Raw genomic sequence first — 18,690 nt, forward strand, 5'->3', positions numbered from 1 at the left:
CGACAGTAAAGAAGGACGACGGGACAAGCGCTCACTTGCAACTAACACTTATTGAGGCATCGTCTCCTATTTATACATGTATCATCAGGAGCATGCGCACTTTGGTACACTCAGACATGGAACGCATCAAACAGAGGACATGATCAAAGTGACGTTCTCAAAAACTCAAACTCGCCAACACGCAAAAGCACAGAAGTATCGCTGACGCACTTGTCCCCTTTCCGCTTAATATAAAACATCCCGTCGTCCTTCTTTACTGTCGTTGTCTTAGTCGCGCTCTATTTTTTCAATCAAAGGCGAGAAAGTTCGCAGGAAAAACGAATGTTTGTTTCGCGTTCGCATCTGGTCCCAGAAAATCATTCTCGAGCTGCTCAATGCACCGCATCAATTATTGGTCGCCACCCAGCACCTTGTTGCGAAGCAGGCGCAGCATCTTTGTTGTTTCTGCCGTTGTAGGCACTTCTCGAGGCTCCTCGTCGTCCGCATAATCAGCTACGTCGTCCACAGCTATCTCAACGATGGAGGCGTCGGATAGCTATCCGGTAATGGGGACAACAACCTCGTACAGCGCGTACTCCGCGTAAATTTGCCGTTCACGACCGCGGTCGGCGTGTTTGCTACCGGCTTTCGAACGGAGACCTTATACGCTGCCTGTAGCGGGCTTTGCCTTGTGTCCTCTCTAAACATGCCGAGATATCCGTGGTCTTCGAAAAAAAAAAAAAACGTTTCGATATAAAGGGGGACAAATAAATGGCGCCTATGGGAGGTAAATGAACGGCGAGAAGAAGTTTCGACTTAACCGATATTTCGAGGTATCTGAGTTCGTGTTAACGAGGGACTGCTGTATATGCGCTGCCTTACCCCTTGATTATTGATCCCAGCGTGTCACAGGATTACGCCAAGGCTCACACCCTGTACGTGCCCCAATAGTCATCATGTGAGGTCACAGAGGCATTCCCAGTGACTTCTACAGATGTGTGTGTCCGCTTGCATCGCCTGCATCCAGGCAGTCACCGCTGATGGCTCCTGCCATCAGCTGTGTGGTTTTCGGAGGCGCGCGCCTTGCCGGCGCCCAGCCTAACACTTCTGCAGACCATTATACTTGAGCGCTATCTGTTGTCTTATGGTGTATAGGTATACGATTCACCGTATAGTGGCCGGAGAGATCGTGGTACTGGTTGAGAATCCGGTTAGGTGGTGGCGCCACCATGGTCGTCCTCACAAGGCTAAGCGCGAGGCCCGAAGAGACGCCGGTTGATCACGACGCAGCGGAAGATGGGGACGCTGGGCATTCAGCACCATCTCGCGCATCGAAAGGGAACTGGGCTGGTGCGCTCTACGCGGGTGTAGTTCCAAAGATGAGACCTGTTCTTCCGGGTATACCAGTACAGCAGACGTCCCCACGACTATCGGGGATAAGGGAGCGGGAGCAGCAGCTGGTACACCGGGCCTGCCATAAGTGCTGCATGAAATGGTACCCGGAGAATTGAACGCACAACATATGTCCCAATTCCAGGCACCCGAATTCAACTTGAGCCGTATCAGCAGTGGAAGCGGCCCGTCTGTGGCTGCTGGCTTGGGTGGCCTGTTGGACCTAGAGCCACTGAGCTGTTTGACCGAGTCGCCTCCATGGAGGAGCCGCCCTCTTTTCCACCCAGCAGTTCTTCTGGTTCAGGGAACTGCGTTTCGTTGCGATTACCTCAGGTGAGCGCTTAAAAAAGAGTGCGTTCTCGCCACAACTGAAGTTCGTGGACAGCTCGGCGTTGTACTTCGCACAGCACTTCCACGCAGGATCGTCACAGCCGCGTTTGCTTCATTGTAGGCGCCATGGGTGTAGCCAAGGGGGGTGTTTCGGTGTCCGAACACCCCCTCCCCCTCCCCCTCCCCCCCCCGAAATTTATCCTTTCAGAAAAATGACTGAGATGTTGTTTGGGCTTCCGGCGCAGTGTCTCTTTCTATTTCTTTTTTTTATTTTTCCGATGTCGTATAACGATCCCCGAAGTGTATTTCTGGCTACGTCACCGGTGCAGGCGGTGGACAAGTTTCGGCCATATCTAGAGTTCACTGAATTTGAAGTCCACTGCGATCACTCCTGACTATCCTGGATGTTCATTATAGGCCATACCTCATCACCACGTGTCAGCGTTGGGTCTTGCACTGAATTCAGGTGACTATGCGGGCTAGTTGGCCAATTCATCATAAGAAATTAGGTCAAGCGCAAAGCACAACTCGAGCAAAGAATGACGACAGGAAAGGGGTGCTTTGACTGGTGCAGAACAAGGGTTCCAGAGAGTAGGACTAAGAAAAGGGCCCGCTGAACGGGCAATGAACTGAATTAAAGCGTCTATTCGGGCTAGTTAGCACTTCATCGTAAAAATTTCGGTCAAGCGCCAAGCACAACTCGAGGAAAGAATGAGGACATGGAAGAGGCGCTTCGTCTTCCGTTGGGTCTTGCTGCTGCAGCGTTACAACTGCAACATCGAGTACAGGACGGGTCTTGCAATTGTGCCAGCCGGCGCTCCTGGAGGCTGGCAGAGCTCCCCTTATAGGAATCCCTCACATTATGACATTATGGGAACAAGACGACAACTGCCGGCTGTCGTCTTGTTTCTATGACCTACATATCGAATGCTTCCTTTCATTTCGGGATATAAAAACACAAACAATAAAAGCTGATTGTTGTACGTCACACGAACTACGGCGTAATGGATAATTGGCAAGTGCTGCAACAAGCTTTACAAGAAGTAGAAGAAAACGGGGAGTGGAAGTTCGGGGGCAGCTGTTGCAGACTGGTGACGCTTGTTATTTTTTAGCGTGAGCACCGAACGCAGCTTCGAATTTCTTCTTTCTTTTCTACATTTTTTTTTGTGCGCATGAAAAGGTAAGCGCTGCTTGTGCCAGCAGTTATGACGAGTCAAGTTTTCCCGTGAAAAGCCCGATGAGGCGGTAAGAACGTTTGAAAGCGAAAACGGCCACCCACTGAAACGGGGAACTGGCGCGCTGGGTTTCGTTTGGAGCTAAAACGCGATGTGTACACTCCACTAAAGTGGCGGGGGTAGGGGGGAAGGGAGGTGTCCAACCTAAGAAAGCCGAGGTGCAGGAAAAGAGAAAGGAGCGGGGAAGGGCCGAGTTGCAAGGAGACGTTCGCTGTCCTAATCCGAGGTCCTCTGTCGCGCACGACGGGGGATAAACGGCGCGAAATGCTGCGGCGAACAAATCAATCACACGAGGAGCATCCCCAAAAAGCGACGAGTGGGAAGGCGCATTGAAATTTTCACAGCGGTGGTTCGGTGGAAACCGAGTTGTGGACCCGAAACGGCGCGCTGCGACTCAGGGGGCCGTTTGCGCTTGTCACTTGCACGGGGGCCAACCGAGGGGGGGAATGAGGCGTGCCCATCGCTGATGGGTGCTCCCGATAGGATTTGAGCTCCGAGGGGCCCTATAAATGCCGCTTCCCTTCTCGAGGCCTCCTTCGGAAGAGAGGCGCTCGGGTCGCTCGGGGACGCATCCGCCACTGCCCGAAGGTGAGCACTGCGCCCTCCCGTCTTCCACTCCGCATTGGCACTCCGTTCACATTACAGTGTCAATGCACATCCCACTACATCGTGCACTGGGAGCCCTAGCATACGTCAATTTTGTGCAGTTAATACGAATCCTGCTATAGTCAGGGAATTTGATATGCGAGCAGAGTCTGAAGGGCTAGTTAAGAGAACTTAATATTTAGGAAGATGGCCTGCGTGTAACAGGAAAGTCGGCCCAAGTGTTCCACTATTAAAGCAGCTGTATATACCCTCACCATTATGATCATTGATTACCAGTGCAGTTGAGTCCCGGGATCACTGCTCATCGACGCTAAAATCAAACCAGGCAGGCTCGCTGAAACAAAACGTGCAGCACCTTATACGACTTGGGACCCTCGTCGTTAGCACCTACTGCGGCGTGGATCTCCTCCAGTTGAAGCCCTCCTCTCTTTCCTCCTACAGGGTATTTTCCTGCATTTTGCTCACCGCCTTTTGTTCCCTGGGAAAACTCTCCCACAGAAATAAATAAAGCGTGCAGTGTATACACCGTAATGTTTAGACCTATATTTTTAACGCCTTCCGAAATCTCGTGCGCACGTTGGGATAATGCATTTCGTCCCCATCAACCATACAGCCGCCGCCGCCGCCGCCACCGCAAGAAATAGGACCGTCGGCGTCGAGCGCAGCAGCAGATACTGAGCCAGCGAACCACGGTGCACTCGGATCCATGCTTCCGTTCTGAATGCACTGCGGCGGACAATTCATTTATGAAACTGAACCACGAAGTGCGATCGCGCATCATATCACACGGCCGGGGAAACAGGGCAGCGCATACTAATGCAGAATCAAGCATTAAGCCTATCCTCCTTGCTCAACTCGTATACACGTGGGGCTGCCAGCTACGAGTGGCTTGACTTTTTTAAATGCGAATGCATTTATTAGCCGGGGGTTGTCTTGCTCCGTTGGCCGGCGTGCGCCTGCATTCCTCCAGTGCGAGCGCACGTGAGCGCGCGCCTCGTAGTTCTGCCTTCGTCGTCGTCGTCGTCGTAAATGCGAATGCATTTCTTAGTCGGGGGTTCACACAATGCAACGTGAGCATTACGCCTCTCCCTGGCGGTGACGTCACTGCAGTTGCTTCCACTTCATCATCATCGGTTGGAGAAGAAGAAGACAAGTCTGCGAAGCGAAGAGCCCGTAGTGCCGAACGCGTTACGCGCTCGGGAACATCAAGAATTGAGTCTAGTCGTTTGAACGCGCTTCGGGTTCTTTGGAACGAGTTTGGAAGAGCAGGTGATGAGAACGGTGACGCCATCATCGCGGTCTGTGACGACAACCCTCGTCTGGCGCCGTTGAGGTCGTACCTGGTGTGTGCCTCGCGCCGCGAGTCTCTGGTCAACGGGCGCGTTCCTTCGATGAGCGTCAGTTTCGGCTACCGGTACCCTCCTCGTCCGGCGCACCTTCCCATTACTGCTTGCTGACTGGTGCCTTGATAGCGATGGAAGTCGGTGAAGTCGAATCCCTAGCAGCAACGACACCACCAGAAAGAAGTGTAGTCTTGGTTGGCGACTTCAACGTTGACGTGAGCAAGAAGAGTGGCGAGTGGCTGGTCGAGTACATGCAGACCAGGCACTCTATGCATTGTCTCTCTGCCGGCTTCGACACGTGCCCCACTACCATTCACGGGAGTTGCATTGATCTGGTCTTTACGCGAAACTGTGACGCGCGTATGCTTCTCAGAGACCCTTTGACCGTGCACTTTAGCGATCACAAGGCAGTGATTGTGGCCGTCAGGTACAACGATAACACAAACAGGTGCTGAAGAATAAATGATTACGTTCACACTCTCGTCATTAATTACGCCATTACTCGCAACACACACATCGGTGCACCCAATGCATTCGCATTTCTGCACGATTCCCTTCGGGGAGAAGCGGGGGAATTTTGTGCCTAGCACTGACCTAATTGCTGGCGCTTTTTTAAGGACAGCCATGCGCTAACAAGGAAAAAAGTTATTTTTTTTTCGCGTGATTGTAGGTTACAGGCATGCTTTCCTAAGCATGAGCTTACGTCCACGCAGGATTTGAGGCGCTGTATTTGGGTGCTGTCCCGAACGATTAGATTTCAGTTATAGTGTTATTAGTGCACGGAGATGTTGGACTGATGGCCAGATTACCTGAATGATGCACGCTTACGCTTCATGACTGGCCTTCGAACGGTCTGACTTCAAATTTTCATGGCGCATTTAAGCCATGAAACCGTAACGCAGGATCGGCTTGGGTCAATTGCGAACCGCTATGATGTCCAAAAAGTTTCGCGAGTCTGGTACCATCGGTCTGCCTTGCGTTGGACAAGTGTTTCCGGCGAGCTACACTACATGATACTTTTGAAAGTAAAAAAAAAAAAGAAAAGAAATCACGCTGCGCTTAAATCAAAGTTAACGAATTAATGTAGCTGGTTAGTTCGCAAAAGAGGTGGTGCTGCATGCCATAGGGAAAGGCATGATTTATTCCCTAAAGAACTCTATGGACCGGAGGCATGACTTATCTCCAAGCAAGTACACTACCTTATAGAGTTGTAGCAAATGACGTAAATACTCACCAGGGTTTAAGTGTTGCCGGTTGTCAAAGGATGCCATGCACGCCCCGTGTATGTAAACTTCACTCACGTGTTATTTCGGAGTGCTATTTTGGAATTCGTTTGGCTCAGGATAAGTATACAGGTTACGGTGTATGCTCCTCTGGTCAGACAGTTTTGAAAGAATGGAGCGAAATCGTAATTTGCGTCCAGCAACATGCAGTCCTATAGTCGCACTTGAAGGCAAGTACATGCTCTGTCGTCTTTCTATGCCGTTCAGGCTGAAATGATAGAAATAACCAGGACAGCTAAGCCCTCCTTACTATGTAGTGAATACGAAAGCACTAGTGTCCCATTGACGAACAGATATGTTGGCACAGTGGGCGTCGCCACAGCGCCCTGAACCTCTGGTAACGGCTGCGCCGCCGGGTGAGGCAGCGGTGAGTGCGGCGCGCGCATGCTGGAAGGAAAAACCTGAAATGCTAGATTAAGTGGAGCAGGCTGGATGGAAGCTGCGAGTTACAAAACAGATAAAATGGGCTGCTGGCTTAACATGGTCGAGCCAGTTTTCAAAGATTTGTAAAGGCAGGGCAGCTTTTGACGCGACTTTGTAAGGATCTCTACGGAAATCGGAAAGGGGGAACGTAACGAGGTACCCCAGCGGTAACGCGATTGAAGTGCAGTGTTTTTGGGCGTACCGAGGATGGGCGAGCCGTATAGCTGAGGGGCAGGTGATGAAAAATCAGTGGAGGTGTCGATTTCATTAGAAAGGTGCAACGGAAATGGTGCCTGAAGTTTAAAATAAAATGTAAGTCAACTGTGAATAATGCACCTAGAATGCATAGTATGGCCCGCTTCTTGAATTTCACAATGTCGGGTAAGCGATTTTAGATTTTGTTTGCTGCAGTGTTATAAATAACGCTAGTAACTCGCCAGTTCACTCTTCAGAAAGCTCACCGTTCTTGTGATTCAATAAGTAAAGCCCTCAACCAACCTGGGGTTATTTTCTCGTGGTATGGTATACCTATAGAGTTATAAATTACTGAGCCCCATTTGTTTGTCTTTCTTATTCTTAACTTACGTATCAACTTATTTTATATCCAAACTGCTGCGCTTTGAATTGAAGCCGGGCCTTGTTTACGTAAGTGCTCCGCAAGCGTGGTTGCAGGCTAACCTGAGGTGAAACTGTACTTCGAAGCCCGCCTTAGCTGTGGCTCAGTGGCTCAGACGCCGGTTCCAAGAGAGAGCGAATTGCTTTATTGAGGTAAGGAGGCCAGATGCCCTGGGGGGAGAGAGGTAAAAAGGAAGGGAAAGAACAGCCTGCGGCCGCCGTTTTTCTGATGGTAGCGAAAAGCGGTAATGCCCATGTGTGAATATTTCGGCGCGGGTTAAAAGGTCGCCAGGTGGTCTAAACGTATCCGTCGGCCGCGTGCCTCATGTCCCTTGCGCCACATCGGCACTGTAAAACCACAATTCAAACTCTTCCTCTTTCCTTTCTACTCGACGGTGTCGTGTTGATGGTCGGAGGGCGGCGAACTACCCAGTACCGACAAGCTCCTCGCCGTTTTTGTGACCAGCATTGGCTTGTGTGCGCAGATGGCACCTCTGGGCTTCTTGTTGCTGGGCTTGGCTGCAGGAGTGACCAAGGCGTGCTACATCACAAACTGCCCGCCCGGAGGCAAGAGATCTGTCGAACCTTCAGCTGCCCGCATGGTGAGCTCACCGGAGGCTTCAAGCAGGCCCGAAGCCGACGTTCAACAGTACAGGCGAACCTCGTTATAGCGGAGTAGCATCGGGACAGCAAATTAGTTCGTTATAACCGATAACAGTAGAGGTAAAAATCGGCTATGACAAGTTGACAATCTGGCTCGCGCAAAAATACTTGACAAAAGAATGCATTTGCTGAGGCTTCGAACCCACTATACACAAGGTAACCCTTACCTTTCTCCTTGTTTCATTTCGAGCGCTCAATGAACCGGAACATGAGAACGTGAAATTACAACAGAACAGAGTTCACTTGACAAAACAGGACTGCGTCCTCATTTATTTGATGAAGGATCTGATCTTCGCCTGGTGGCCACTCACAGCACCGAGCAGGATGCAGTTTTCCACAGTGCCCACGAACAAAAGGGACTTTATACTTCTGCAGTTTAGGACTACGGGTTTTTTTTTAATTAGATTCTCAGCCTTCTAGTGGTCAAATATTTCTTACTTGTATCCGATATCGCGCGGCTCTCATGGTTTCAGTTTCGTTATAAAAGAATAAGTGTCATTTAAATAAAGCGTGACCAACCAAAGTCTGTATTTAGTTCACTATAGCCGATAATTCGCTAGATCAGCGTTCGTTATAACGAGGTTCAACTGTATAGTTTCGCAGCTATTTTCGTCTTGCTCGCCGCGTGAAAGATTTTGCAGCGCCTCCACGCCACCGCTGCCGTTAATGCGGCTGCCTCACTTCTAACAACGTCCCCCCAAAACTGAACCGCCCCTTTTCTGGTGCTTCACAATCCAGATGACTTGCGAAGTCTGCGCTCAGCTTTTCCTGTTGTGCAATACAAAGCGTTCCTCATGCGGCCCTGGCACAGCCGCTTGGGTGCACTTGTGCATCAGCCACAACAATCTTACTATACGCCCACATCAACTCGGTGGTTTCCAACCGTGAAATCGCCACTTTGCCTCTCCTGTGGCTGACAGCTATACATTTTGCACCAGTATTGCGCAGGGGATTTTATTTAGTGAATTTTAGCACCGTTCCTCGATGTTCCTGCAGGTGTCATTAATAACGGTGTCTAAATTTCTTATTTAATAACGTGAAGATTCGAGAGCATGACTTCAGCACAACTCCTTTCTGTACTTTTTCCTCACTTTGCGAGGTGCACTTGCATGTTTTTTCACTTGTGAGCGTATGCGCCCTGAAATTGAAGATTCGTGTCCCGGGCGCATGCAGCTCGACGATAAAAGCCGAGAAAGTACGGTGGTGGGCATCGCCGTTCTGTCGCAGTGAGAAACCTCTCGATCAAGGCCATAGAGGGAAAGACTACCGCGCGAGCAAGAAAACGCGCTGCTAGGCAACATCCACGGTAGTCGGTGTGTGCCGTTGAGGTGGAAGCGTGCGAAGCTCGTCGTCCGCTATGCCGTGCATAACTAAGTGGTTCTCCCCCCGCTCCACCTAAAAGAGCAGCACGCACAACGTCAGCTATCTCCATCTCTATTAGTGGTTATTCAGTCCCAGAGGTTCAAACACTAAAAGTTATCGGGCTCCTTATACAACGGAATCGAATCAATACCCAGTTCGTCACCCAGTTAACTCAGCATGCTGTCCAAACAATTGGTCTCATAAAAAGGATTGCCAATCGCCGGCATGGGCTGTGTGAGAGTGAGAGATTGCGACTCATTCAGGCCTTCGTGATCAGCAGAATAACATACTCCCTCCCCTAACTTCATGCCAGTGCAGCTGAGTTTCAGAAAATCAATTCCCTCATCAGAAAAGCCTACAAAGCGGCACTTCAGATACCCCTGTACTCTTCCACTGCCAGATTAGACCGTCTGGGTATCCATAATAATGCCGAGGAGCTTGTGGGGGCGCACCTGACAGGACAAATAGCACGATTTTCCACTACCTCAACCGGTCGGCACATCCTAGACCGACTCGGGATTCGTGCCCCTACTTTGCCCGCTCATAAATTCCCCATTCCTCATTCTATTCACGCTCGACTTGTCGTCCGTCCTGTACCACGCAACATGCACCCTGCGTATCATGCGGGTCGCAGAATGCAACGAGCGCAGGCTCTTCAGCGACGCCTACCTGTAAGACCAGATATTTTATACGTGGACGCGGCAGAATACCGTCACCACGATGTTTATGCTATGGCCATCGTGAATCGGCCGGACGACCCCCCGTTATGCTCCCAAACAGTTCGCACCCCTCGCCCAGCCACAGCGGAGGAGGCGGCAATTGCGCTCGCCCTGTCACAACGGCCGACCCCCACGATCGTAATCTCTTATTCAAAGACGGCCGTTCAAAATTTCGCCCGTGGTCTTATTTCGCCACTGGCACTAAAAATTATCGCTCAAAATCCTCCAACTTCTCCGGTAGAACTGCTATGGACCCCGGCGCACTCGGGACTCGGGGGGAACGAGGCGGCCCATGACGTGGCTCGAGGATTCACAATCCGAGCGGGAGCCAGCCTAGTTCCTTACCACGGGACCCGATCCGCCAGAGACCGCCCAATTACGTACCACGATATACTCACGCATTACCGCCTCGCCCGCCGACTATATCCCCCGGCGCATCCTCAGCTCAGCCATGAGCAAGCACGCACCTGGCGACTTCTGCAGGTTCATTCCTTTCCGTGCAGGGCGGTGCTCCATCACATCCACCCTTCCCTCTACCCCTCACCTCATTGCCCCGCATGTGGCGAGCGCGCCACACTTCCCCACTCTATGTGGGCCAGTCCTTCCAATCCCTTCTCTTTAATCACCCGTGACGAGCAATGGGAGGGTGCGCTGGGTAGCTCCGACCCGGGCGTTCAGATCGCCTTGGTGGAACGAGCTGCCATCGTCGCCGCCGACCTCCAACCGGCGGCCACCACACTTCCCTAACCCCAGTCGTTCAATAAAAGTTTTTCTCTCTCTCTGTCCAGCGCTACCACGCACATTCACCTTTGAGCAACGACTTTCAATTTTTCGCGCAGCGTAATACCTTAACCTTGAACATTCACGCCACGGATTCATGAGAAATTAAACGAACAATAAGAGAATCACTAGACGAACAATGACGTCAGAAACGAGACAAGCTACGGTCGATTCAGTGATTAATTATGAGGTTTAACGCGCTGACGCTACACAGGCGATGAGGCGCGCCGTAGTGTAAGGCTCCGGATTAATTTTGGCCATCTGGGGATCTTGAACGTGCGCCGAAATCTAGATCACAAGGGCGTTTTCACTTTTTGCCTCCATCAAGAGAAGCTACGGTCACGTGAAGGACGGGTTCACTTCGTAGAACGGCCTTCAAATTTCTTTTATGCTGGAAGCGTTTGTGTGTTTCTCGGCAAAGTATGGCTCCCAGATGAGAAGCGGGATCACGCTTGTGTGGCGAGAGATTTCATGCCACTCTACTGGTAAACCTCAAGACCCCTGGTCGTCCCATCGAACGGTGCCGGCAGAGTTTCAGATCCAACGCTTCTAGATACGATCGGCTGAGTAACGCTGGAGAGGCGTGCAATGTCCAAAGGTTCGGTGCTAGTTTCTAGCGCAGAAAGGGCAGGTTTGCGCAGGTACGGTGAAACAGCGTTTATGCAGAATTTATACCACAAGAGTAGATTGTAAACTATACATGAATGCGAACCTTTGCTACAAAACTGTTCGACATAACCAATGGTACAGGCAACTTTAGTGAACGAGGAGTGAGCAAAGTGGTGGCCTTTCTATCCGAAAGAACAGCACAGCCAAAGGAGCGTGATGCATATAGACGAAAATTCCATTTTGCGGCATCGATGTTTTTACTTGATGGGGGTTCCGCAACATGTCATTAAATTATCATACTCCAGTCACCGCGGGCCATTAGCGTGACAGGTTGCATTTCGAAGTACGTCCAAAACCCCCAAAAAAACAAAAAATACGAACAAGAAATCTCAGGCACAGTTGATTGGTTATCTTTAAATGCTGTTGGGAATCAGCCATCCCGGCGCTGTCACCACTCTTGGGACTGGGCCCTCTCACCGGAACCACCACTGTTGCGACTGGTTATCCGAGCGCAGTCACCGGTGTAGCGATGTTGCCTTGCTCCGTCCGCTATCGACGCGGCGCAGAGAAGAGCGATGGAATTCTCGAGCCGACGAAAAGCTAGAGCAACATTTATATACAGTATGTATAAGGGCAACAAAGGCGTTGCATGACTCGCACAAAGGCGACAGCACCTCTCCACTCGATGCCTCAGAAAAGTGCCGCGCTCGCTCTGCTTCCGAGTGGGCTTTATACCACCGGGAGCCCGTTGCAGCCGCGAGCGGTTTGAATCGCTCCAATCAAAACTCTCGCTGGCCGATGTTTGAATCCGACGAATGAAGGCGAAGCGATTGCGTCAGCCGAGCCGCCACGACGAGGAAAGGGAAGGCGACGCCGTCGCCGTCTCAGCGGCGCCGTCTCTAAGCATGTAGCGGCATGTCTACCGCGGGCGGTTTGGTCTGGTTTGGTGTGGTCGAGGCGTGAATCGGCCCCGCTGTCGGCGCGTTGCCCCGTGCAACGACTTTGGGCCGGGAGCTCTGGCACAACAATGCGCAGCATTCTTTGGGTTGAATGACCTGCATGTTCGCTTTTGCCTCCCATGTATCCACAGACAAAGGTCCGTCATTCACTAAAGCAGTAATTCGCAAATGGGGGTCCGCGGACCCCGGTGGTCCGCGAGAGCATTTGAGGGGTCCGCGAAGCCTCCCTCAAAACTTTGCCTCCGCCATTCTTTCCTCTATTCTGCCAGCACTTTCTTACAATGCAAAAGGTGGCTTCGCCGCATTACATGTACGTTTAGTTTCTCCGCGTAGCACATATTTCAACATCTGCTTTTTGAAAAGTAAAAAAAAAAAAAAAACAGACGCAGAAGAGGCAGCATATAGGTGTTTAGAAGACTTTTAGATTCAAGAACAAAATTTTTAACATTATGACGCGCGTCGCCATTAGAGAGTTTTAGCACTCCGTGTGCTCCGTCCGTTCCGTACTTACCGTGTTTACCGGGACCGGACAGCGCCAGCGCGCGCGGGCACGGCGAGGAGGACACATCCCACCGTAACGGATGCGCGGGAATGACTAGGGACGGCCCGCGGAACTAATTCACCCTACCGAAACGAATGCGCAAGCGCCCAGTCGGGTCCCACTCATTGGCATTGGATAAGTGTGTGGGAGACGTAAGGTGCAAGTACAAATGGTTTAACATTATGACACATATCAACATATGCTACATCGTGAGGTTTCCCATCACTTTCGCAAGCCCAAGAGGGGTCCCCGGAGTAGACACGGTTGAGAACTACGGCCCTGCAGGAAATAAATCGTGCAGTACGAGCGGGGAGAGCGCGTGTACTGCTTGTATGTCTCTGCGCGTGCATGTGTGCGCAGCATGCGCAAGTAGGCTTCTTGCGCTAATGGTATGATGCATTCGAACACACTTGTGATAAGAAGCCAGAGAAGCCGTCCTGCGAAGCCGGTATTTAACCAAAGAATGATTCGCGCTAAAATAATAATAATAATAAAAACATGCAGCAGTGAGCGGCGGTGTCAGAAGCACGGGTCAGAAGGAATTCACTCCCGCCGTCGATGTGGGGCGCGCGCTTCGGTCAGACAACGCACGTCCGATTGTACCGCGGGGTTGAACGACACGCGAAAACCGGCACGTGTTAATGGTAACTTTCTCATTTACATTATACATTAACAACCTCCTTTCTGATGTATTCCTAAATACTCGTTTGTTTGCCGATGACTTCGTAATTTTTGCGAGAAAGTACAACCGTAATAGGACCTCACTCTTGTTACTGGTGGACGGAATGGTTATAATAAAAAAAAGTTGAAGTGACATCTACGCTTACGTCTTAAGATGTACGACGCGATAGCGCTACATGGGCGCCGAAGAAGTGTTTCGGAACGGGGTTACTGCGTTTAAGATGTCTGCTTTCCAATCACTGAAGGTCAGCCATGAGAGAAATACTAGCCTCAATGGTTTTAAGCGGTCATGGCGCCTAAGAGACAGATGACACCTACACTTGTGTGGCTTAAGATGTGGGCGTGAAAGGTTGCGGCTCATTGACGTTGGTCAATTTCAAGGAAAAGGCGACACTGTCAGGTGTTCAATGAGATTATTCCTTTATGTCATGGCCAGTATGAACATTTTGGATTTTGCTTAGGGAGAGATAGAAAGAAAAGCTCCCACCTCCCCTCGCGGGAACCCCTGTGTAGATGCGACGCATAGGCGGAGCGGCGAAGGGAACGCGTTTTATAGCGCTCATAACGTTGAGGGGACTGCGTAAGCTGGTCCCAGTCGATGACGACGTTGGCGTACTTGTAAAGCGGCGTGGACTCTAGGTGTTTGAGCCAAGCGTGGATGTTGCTTCGCCGGAGAACGGCACACCGGTTATATGCGCAGCGCGCCCGAAGGAGAGGAAACCGCGGAAGAGAGAGTACTGCACATGCGCCGGCCCCAGCGCGTCTGCCGCGGCTATGACGCAACGTGCCGCGGCTATGACGCAACGCAATCCAACACAATCCACTTTAATCCAATCCAATCCAAGTCCAATCCAACCGAATCCAAGCCAAGCCAAGCCAAGCCAAGCCAAGCCAATCCAATCCAATCCAATCCAATCAAATCAAACCCAATCCAATGACCCTCGCGAGAGTGTTCGTTATCGGAGAGGAGAGGGGGTGAGCGGCGGAGAGCGGCGGAGAGCGCAGCTCGCGCGGCGAGGAGAATGGCAGAGGGGTGGACAACGCCGACGACAACAACGACGACGACGCCGGAGGGACAAGGCGAGTGAATCAGATGCTCTGCATCTAATACCCTTGTTCAGTAAGAAATAGTTGGTGTGTGTGCCGAGGACGACTCGACGTCTGCAGAGCCCCGGATGCCGCAGTTTGTTCCCTGACCTCTGAGGCTGATCTTGAGGTCAGGCCCAATCTAATCAGGCTGGTCCACGCTGCCTCCCATTTCTCGACAGAAACGTAATGTGTAATGTCTGAGTTGTTCTCCCCTAACAGTATCCTTCGAAACGGGTGAATTACGTGAAAGGTGGTGCATGCTTTCCGCATTTAGCACCGTTTTCACTTCACGCGTGTTTCTTACCAAACATCTTCCCCCAAGTGGATTTGTGAATATCTAGATTGCTTTGTATCCTGCGCAGAGTTGGCGATTCTAAAGCCATGGAGCCCCTTGTGACACGCGAAGGATCGTGTTCCTAGGCACATAAAGAGGAGACGTTATCCGTATATTTCAGGGAGGGGAGTGTGGCAGTCGTGGTCGCTAGGGGCATGGTATATAAGTTCACGTGCTTCTTGGTGAGCAACCTCGATCCCTTCCGGACCCTCGCGGCCGGGTGTCCATGTAATTCCAACTTCTTTTACTGCAGATCAATAATCTTTCGGAAACATTTAGGTAATCTGTTTGTAATGGTGTTTGAAATGGTGTAATGACAGTCTGTAATGATATTTGGGATTCCATTTCGTAGTTTCGCTAGTTGGATTGCAAAAAGGATGGCTCCAGTCTCCGCTTCTTTCATTCCTGTGCATAAGGGAGGGCCATGCAGTCACAAAAAATTCCAGGGTAGTCACTGCGGCGATTGTGGCCTGTACTTTCGTAGGTTCCGGTGTTGGCGTGTAGAGCGTTTGCATGATTTCGGTACTTCAATCGTAGAAATTTGATCCTAGCATCTCGCCTGTTCTTGTTTAGGTTTGGATCCAATGATTTCTGTTCGGAAAAGTTTTTATGAGGTCTCGCTTGATATGTGACATATTTATCATGGCGTCCAGGCAGAAGATGGGGGGGGGGGGGGGGGGGGGGGGGGGCTGGCTTGCATACGACAGTGCGTTCCGATTTTAGGTGCGGAGCACCTTAGGACCTTACAGTGTCCGTCCGCGTCAGTGCGCATAGCATTTTACAATCGCAAAAAGTCACACAGGCACCTGCAGGATTCGAGCCTGTGTCTGGTAGAGCAGACAGAGTTAGTGTCAGTTGTCTTACCCACTGGGCTACGACCACTTTTTTTTTCTTTATTACCAGGCTTCAACACACACTTACAACCCAAACATAACCACACTGCATTTGGTACAACACACACCGACATTAACATACCAGCCGTGCCTCCGGCTAGGCTTTGTCATTTACTCATCACTTCAGAGAAATTAACGGCTCTAGAAAATCCAACCAATCTGGTACTGGCTGCTGGACTCTCAGCCCCTCAACGAACTGCGTGACACTCTCCCGCAGAAACTGCCGGGCCGGTCGGGCACCCACATCGCCATGGAGCCACGCCATGCGCGCCCTCCATATGCTGTGAAGGCCCAGGAGCATTATTAAATCGTAGGGGACTCCTTCGTTATTCTCTGTAGGTAAATACCGTATACCATGCGGGGTAAGTGGGAAGTCTTTGTGTAAAGTTCGCTGCATAACATCCCAAAAGTGAACCGCCATCCAGCAGTGTATAAAAACGTGGTCTATGTTATCCGGTTGTTTACAAATTGTACAGTCAGTACCCCACGGTGTATCTAACCCCTTTTCTTTTAACCATGTTTGCACAGTAAGTGTCTCCGAATGAAGTTTGAAAAAAAAAGGACTTCACCCCCGGTTTTACAGCCATACGCTTAACTCTTTTCAGTACATCCTGCCCTGGGCCTTTGTACAGTTCTCTATATCGCGGTATCGGGAACAGACTGTCGCAAACATCTTTATATAATTTTCTACGTGACACTGTACTCAAATATTCCATCGAAAAACGAGTTGACAGAAACCTGAGTGACATGACAACTTATTTAAAATATCCTGAAATCCTTCCCTGTATGTGCAAACTGGATACGACAAATTCCGGCAGTGCTTGAGACAGCCGCACCTGGCAAACTGTTCGCAAAAAAGGATCGCTTGTATCGCGAAGAAAAAGAACCTATTCACTAACTGGCGGACGAACAGGTGCGACAACCCAAGGCCGCCCTCCTTGACGCGTCGAAAAAGGTTATCTCTACTGCACCTTTCCCATGTAGATGACCAGATAAACACAGCAAATGCACGATGCATTTTCTGTACATTCAAACGCGAGCAGTGCAACACTTGCATAACGTACCACACTTTGGCAATAAAAAATAAATTACAAACAGTCGCTTTAGCAAACATTGAAAGAAAAACCCCTTTCCACTTTTCTGCTCTGTCGCGTATGTCCTGCGTTCGGGCACGCCAATACGGTTCGCTGTCCTGGTAACACTCCAGTGGCGTCCCTAGATACTTAACGGGACTGGTTTCCCAGCTCACGTTGGCAAAAAATTCCGGTGTCAAAGACCAGTCCCCATGCCAGAATCCCAAACATTTCCCCCAGTTTACCCCACTACCTGTGATTGACCCAAAACGTTTAACAATGTCCACCGCTTTTGTAACACTATCCTTGGTCGTACAGAAAAGAGCGATGTCGTCTGCGTAGGCCAGAAGTTTTACCTCTGCCTCGCATAGCTTAAACCCGCGAATGTGTTCACTTTCAATTATATTTAAGCAGAGCGTTTCGATATACAGGCAGAAAAGAAGTGGGCTCAGAGGGCAGCCCTGGCGCACCGACCGTTCCACGGTAATGGGGGCCCCCAGCGTCTTGTTTACAATTAACCTCGTGGTGCACTTCCGGTACGCCAGAGCCACCCCCTCCTTGATGACTGTTCCAACGTTCACATGATCTAAAATCAGCAACAATAATTCATGGGACACACAGTCAAACGCCTTCTCCAAATCAAGCTGGAGAACAGCCACGCGAGCTCGGGCAGCGTCGCAGCATTCCAGCACACACCTCGCCTTGTGTGTGTTTGAAAAAATAGTGCGTCCTTTTACGCCACACGTCTGGTGTGGCCCTACAATCTGCTTTATGACTGTTTGAATTTTTTGTGCAAGCACCTTCATAAAAATTTTGTAATCGACATTTGTCAAGGATATAGGGCGATATACTGTAACATGTTTAAGTTTGTCCGTGTCCTCTGTTTTAGGTATGAGTATCGTGTGCGCTTCTCCGTAAGAGGGTGGCAATGCCTTTAGTTCGAAGGCCTCGTTAAATAGTGCTGCCAAAAGTGGCGATAAATCGTTTTTGAAGACCTTGTAAAAGGCTGCAGTTAATCCGTCTGGACCCGGTGACTTTCCGTTGTTCAAACTATCGATTGCACATTCAACTTCAGCAACTGCAATAGGCTGGCTTAAACTTTCTTTGTAGTCTTCATCAATCCTTGAGAAAGCACTGATCAACTCGGTTTTAAAGGCCTCCACCTCATCCCTGCGGAAGGCAAACAAATATTTGTAGTAGTGATGAAAAGCCCGTTCAATCTCTTGCTGATCACCCGTCACCCGTCCTTCCCACTCTATCTCCCTTATATGATTACGTCGAGCGTTCGCCCGCTCTATACATAGCGCACGCTTGGTAGGGGCCTCTCCACCGGCTAATCGGTCCACTCTAGCTCTCACGAGGGCTCCCCGGTAGCGTTCATCGTCAAGCGCCTCAAGTTTCTGTTTAATTTTTCTGATATCCTCACTAAACACCCCAGGCGCATTGCACTCTTCACGGATAAGTTTTTCTAGGTTTGACCTTAGTGTCTTTTCTATAATTTTCTGTTCGTATCGTACGGCAGTGGACCTCTCAATGGCCCTCATTTTGACCTCCTGTTTACACCACTCCCACTGTTCACCGATTTTATCCCCTTCTATTTTCCTAATCAAACCACTCACTTTTTCAAAAAACGTTTCATCCTTCAGTAACTTATCATTTAATTTCCATAGCTCCCACGTGAAAGGATTGGTCCGTTTCTTGTATCCTAGATTACACACCACCAGGCACTGATCTGAAAATGATACAGGCTTTACTTCGTACCCTTCACATTTTTGAATTAG

General features: G+C 50.3%; 1 protein-coding gene across 2 annotated transcripts in view; it reads left to right on the plus strand.

Moving 5' to 3' along the window:
* The first annotated feature begins 1,528 nt into the window (after positions 1–1,528).
* Positions 1,529–18,690, plus strand: part of LOC144173472 (oxytocin-neurophysin 1-like) — a 41,105-nt gene continuing 23,943 nt past the window's right edge. The window contains exons 1-2 of one of the 2 annotated variants that reach the window (XM_077701881.1): positions 1,529–1,704; positions 7,692–7,808. In XM_077701881.1, the coding sequence (XP_077558007.1) occupies positions 1,630–1,704; positions 7,692–7,808 (192 nt within the window). In that variant the 5' untranslated portion in view covers positions 1,529–1,629. Of the gene's footprint in view, positions 1,705–3,386; positions 3,525–7,691; positions 7,809–18,690 lie in introns of those variants that run through there. The other variant, XM_077701887.1, reaches the window with a different exon arrangement.

Source organism: Haemaphysalis longicornis, unplaced genomic scaffold, assembly GCF_048455015.1.
Source record: "Haemaphysalis longicornis isolate Haplotype H1 unplaced genomic scaffold, Haemaphysalis longicornis Haplotype H1 scaffold_1, whole genome shotgun sequence".
Classification (NCBI taxonomy): Eukaryota; Metazoa; Arthropoda; class Arachnida; order Ixodida; family Ixodidae; genus Haemaphysalis; species Haemaphysalis longicornis.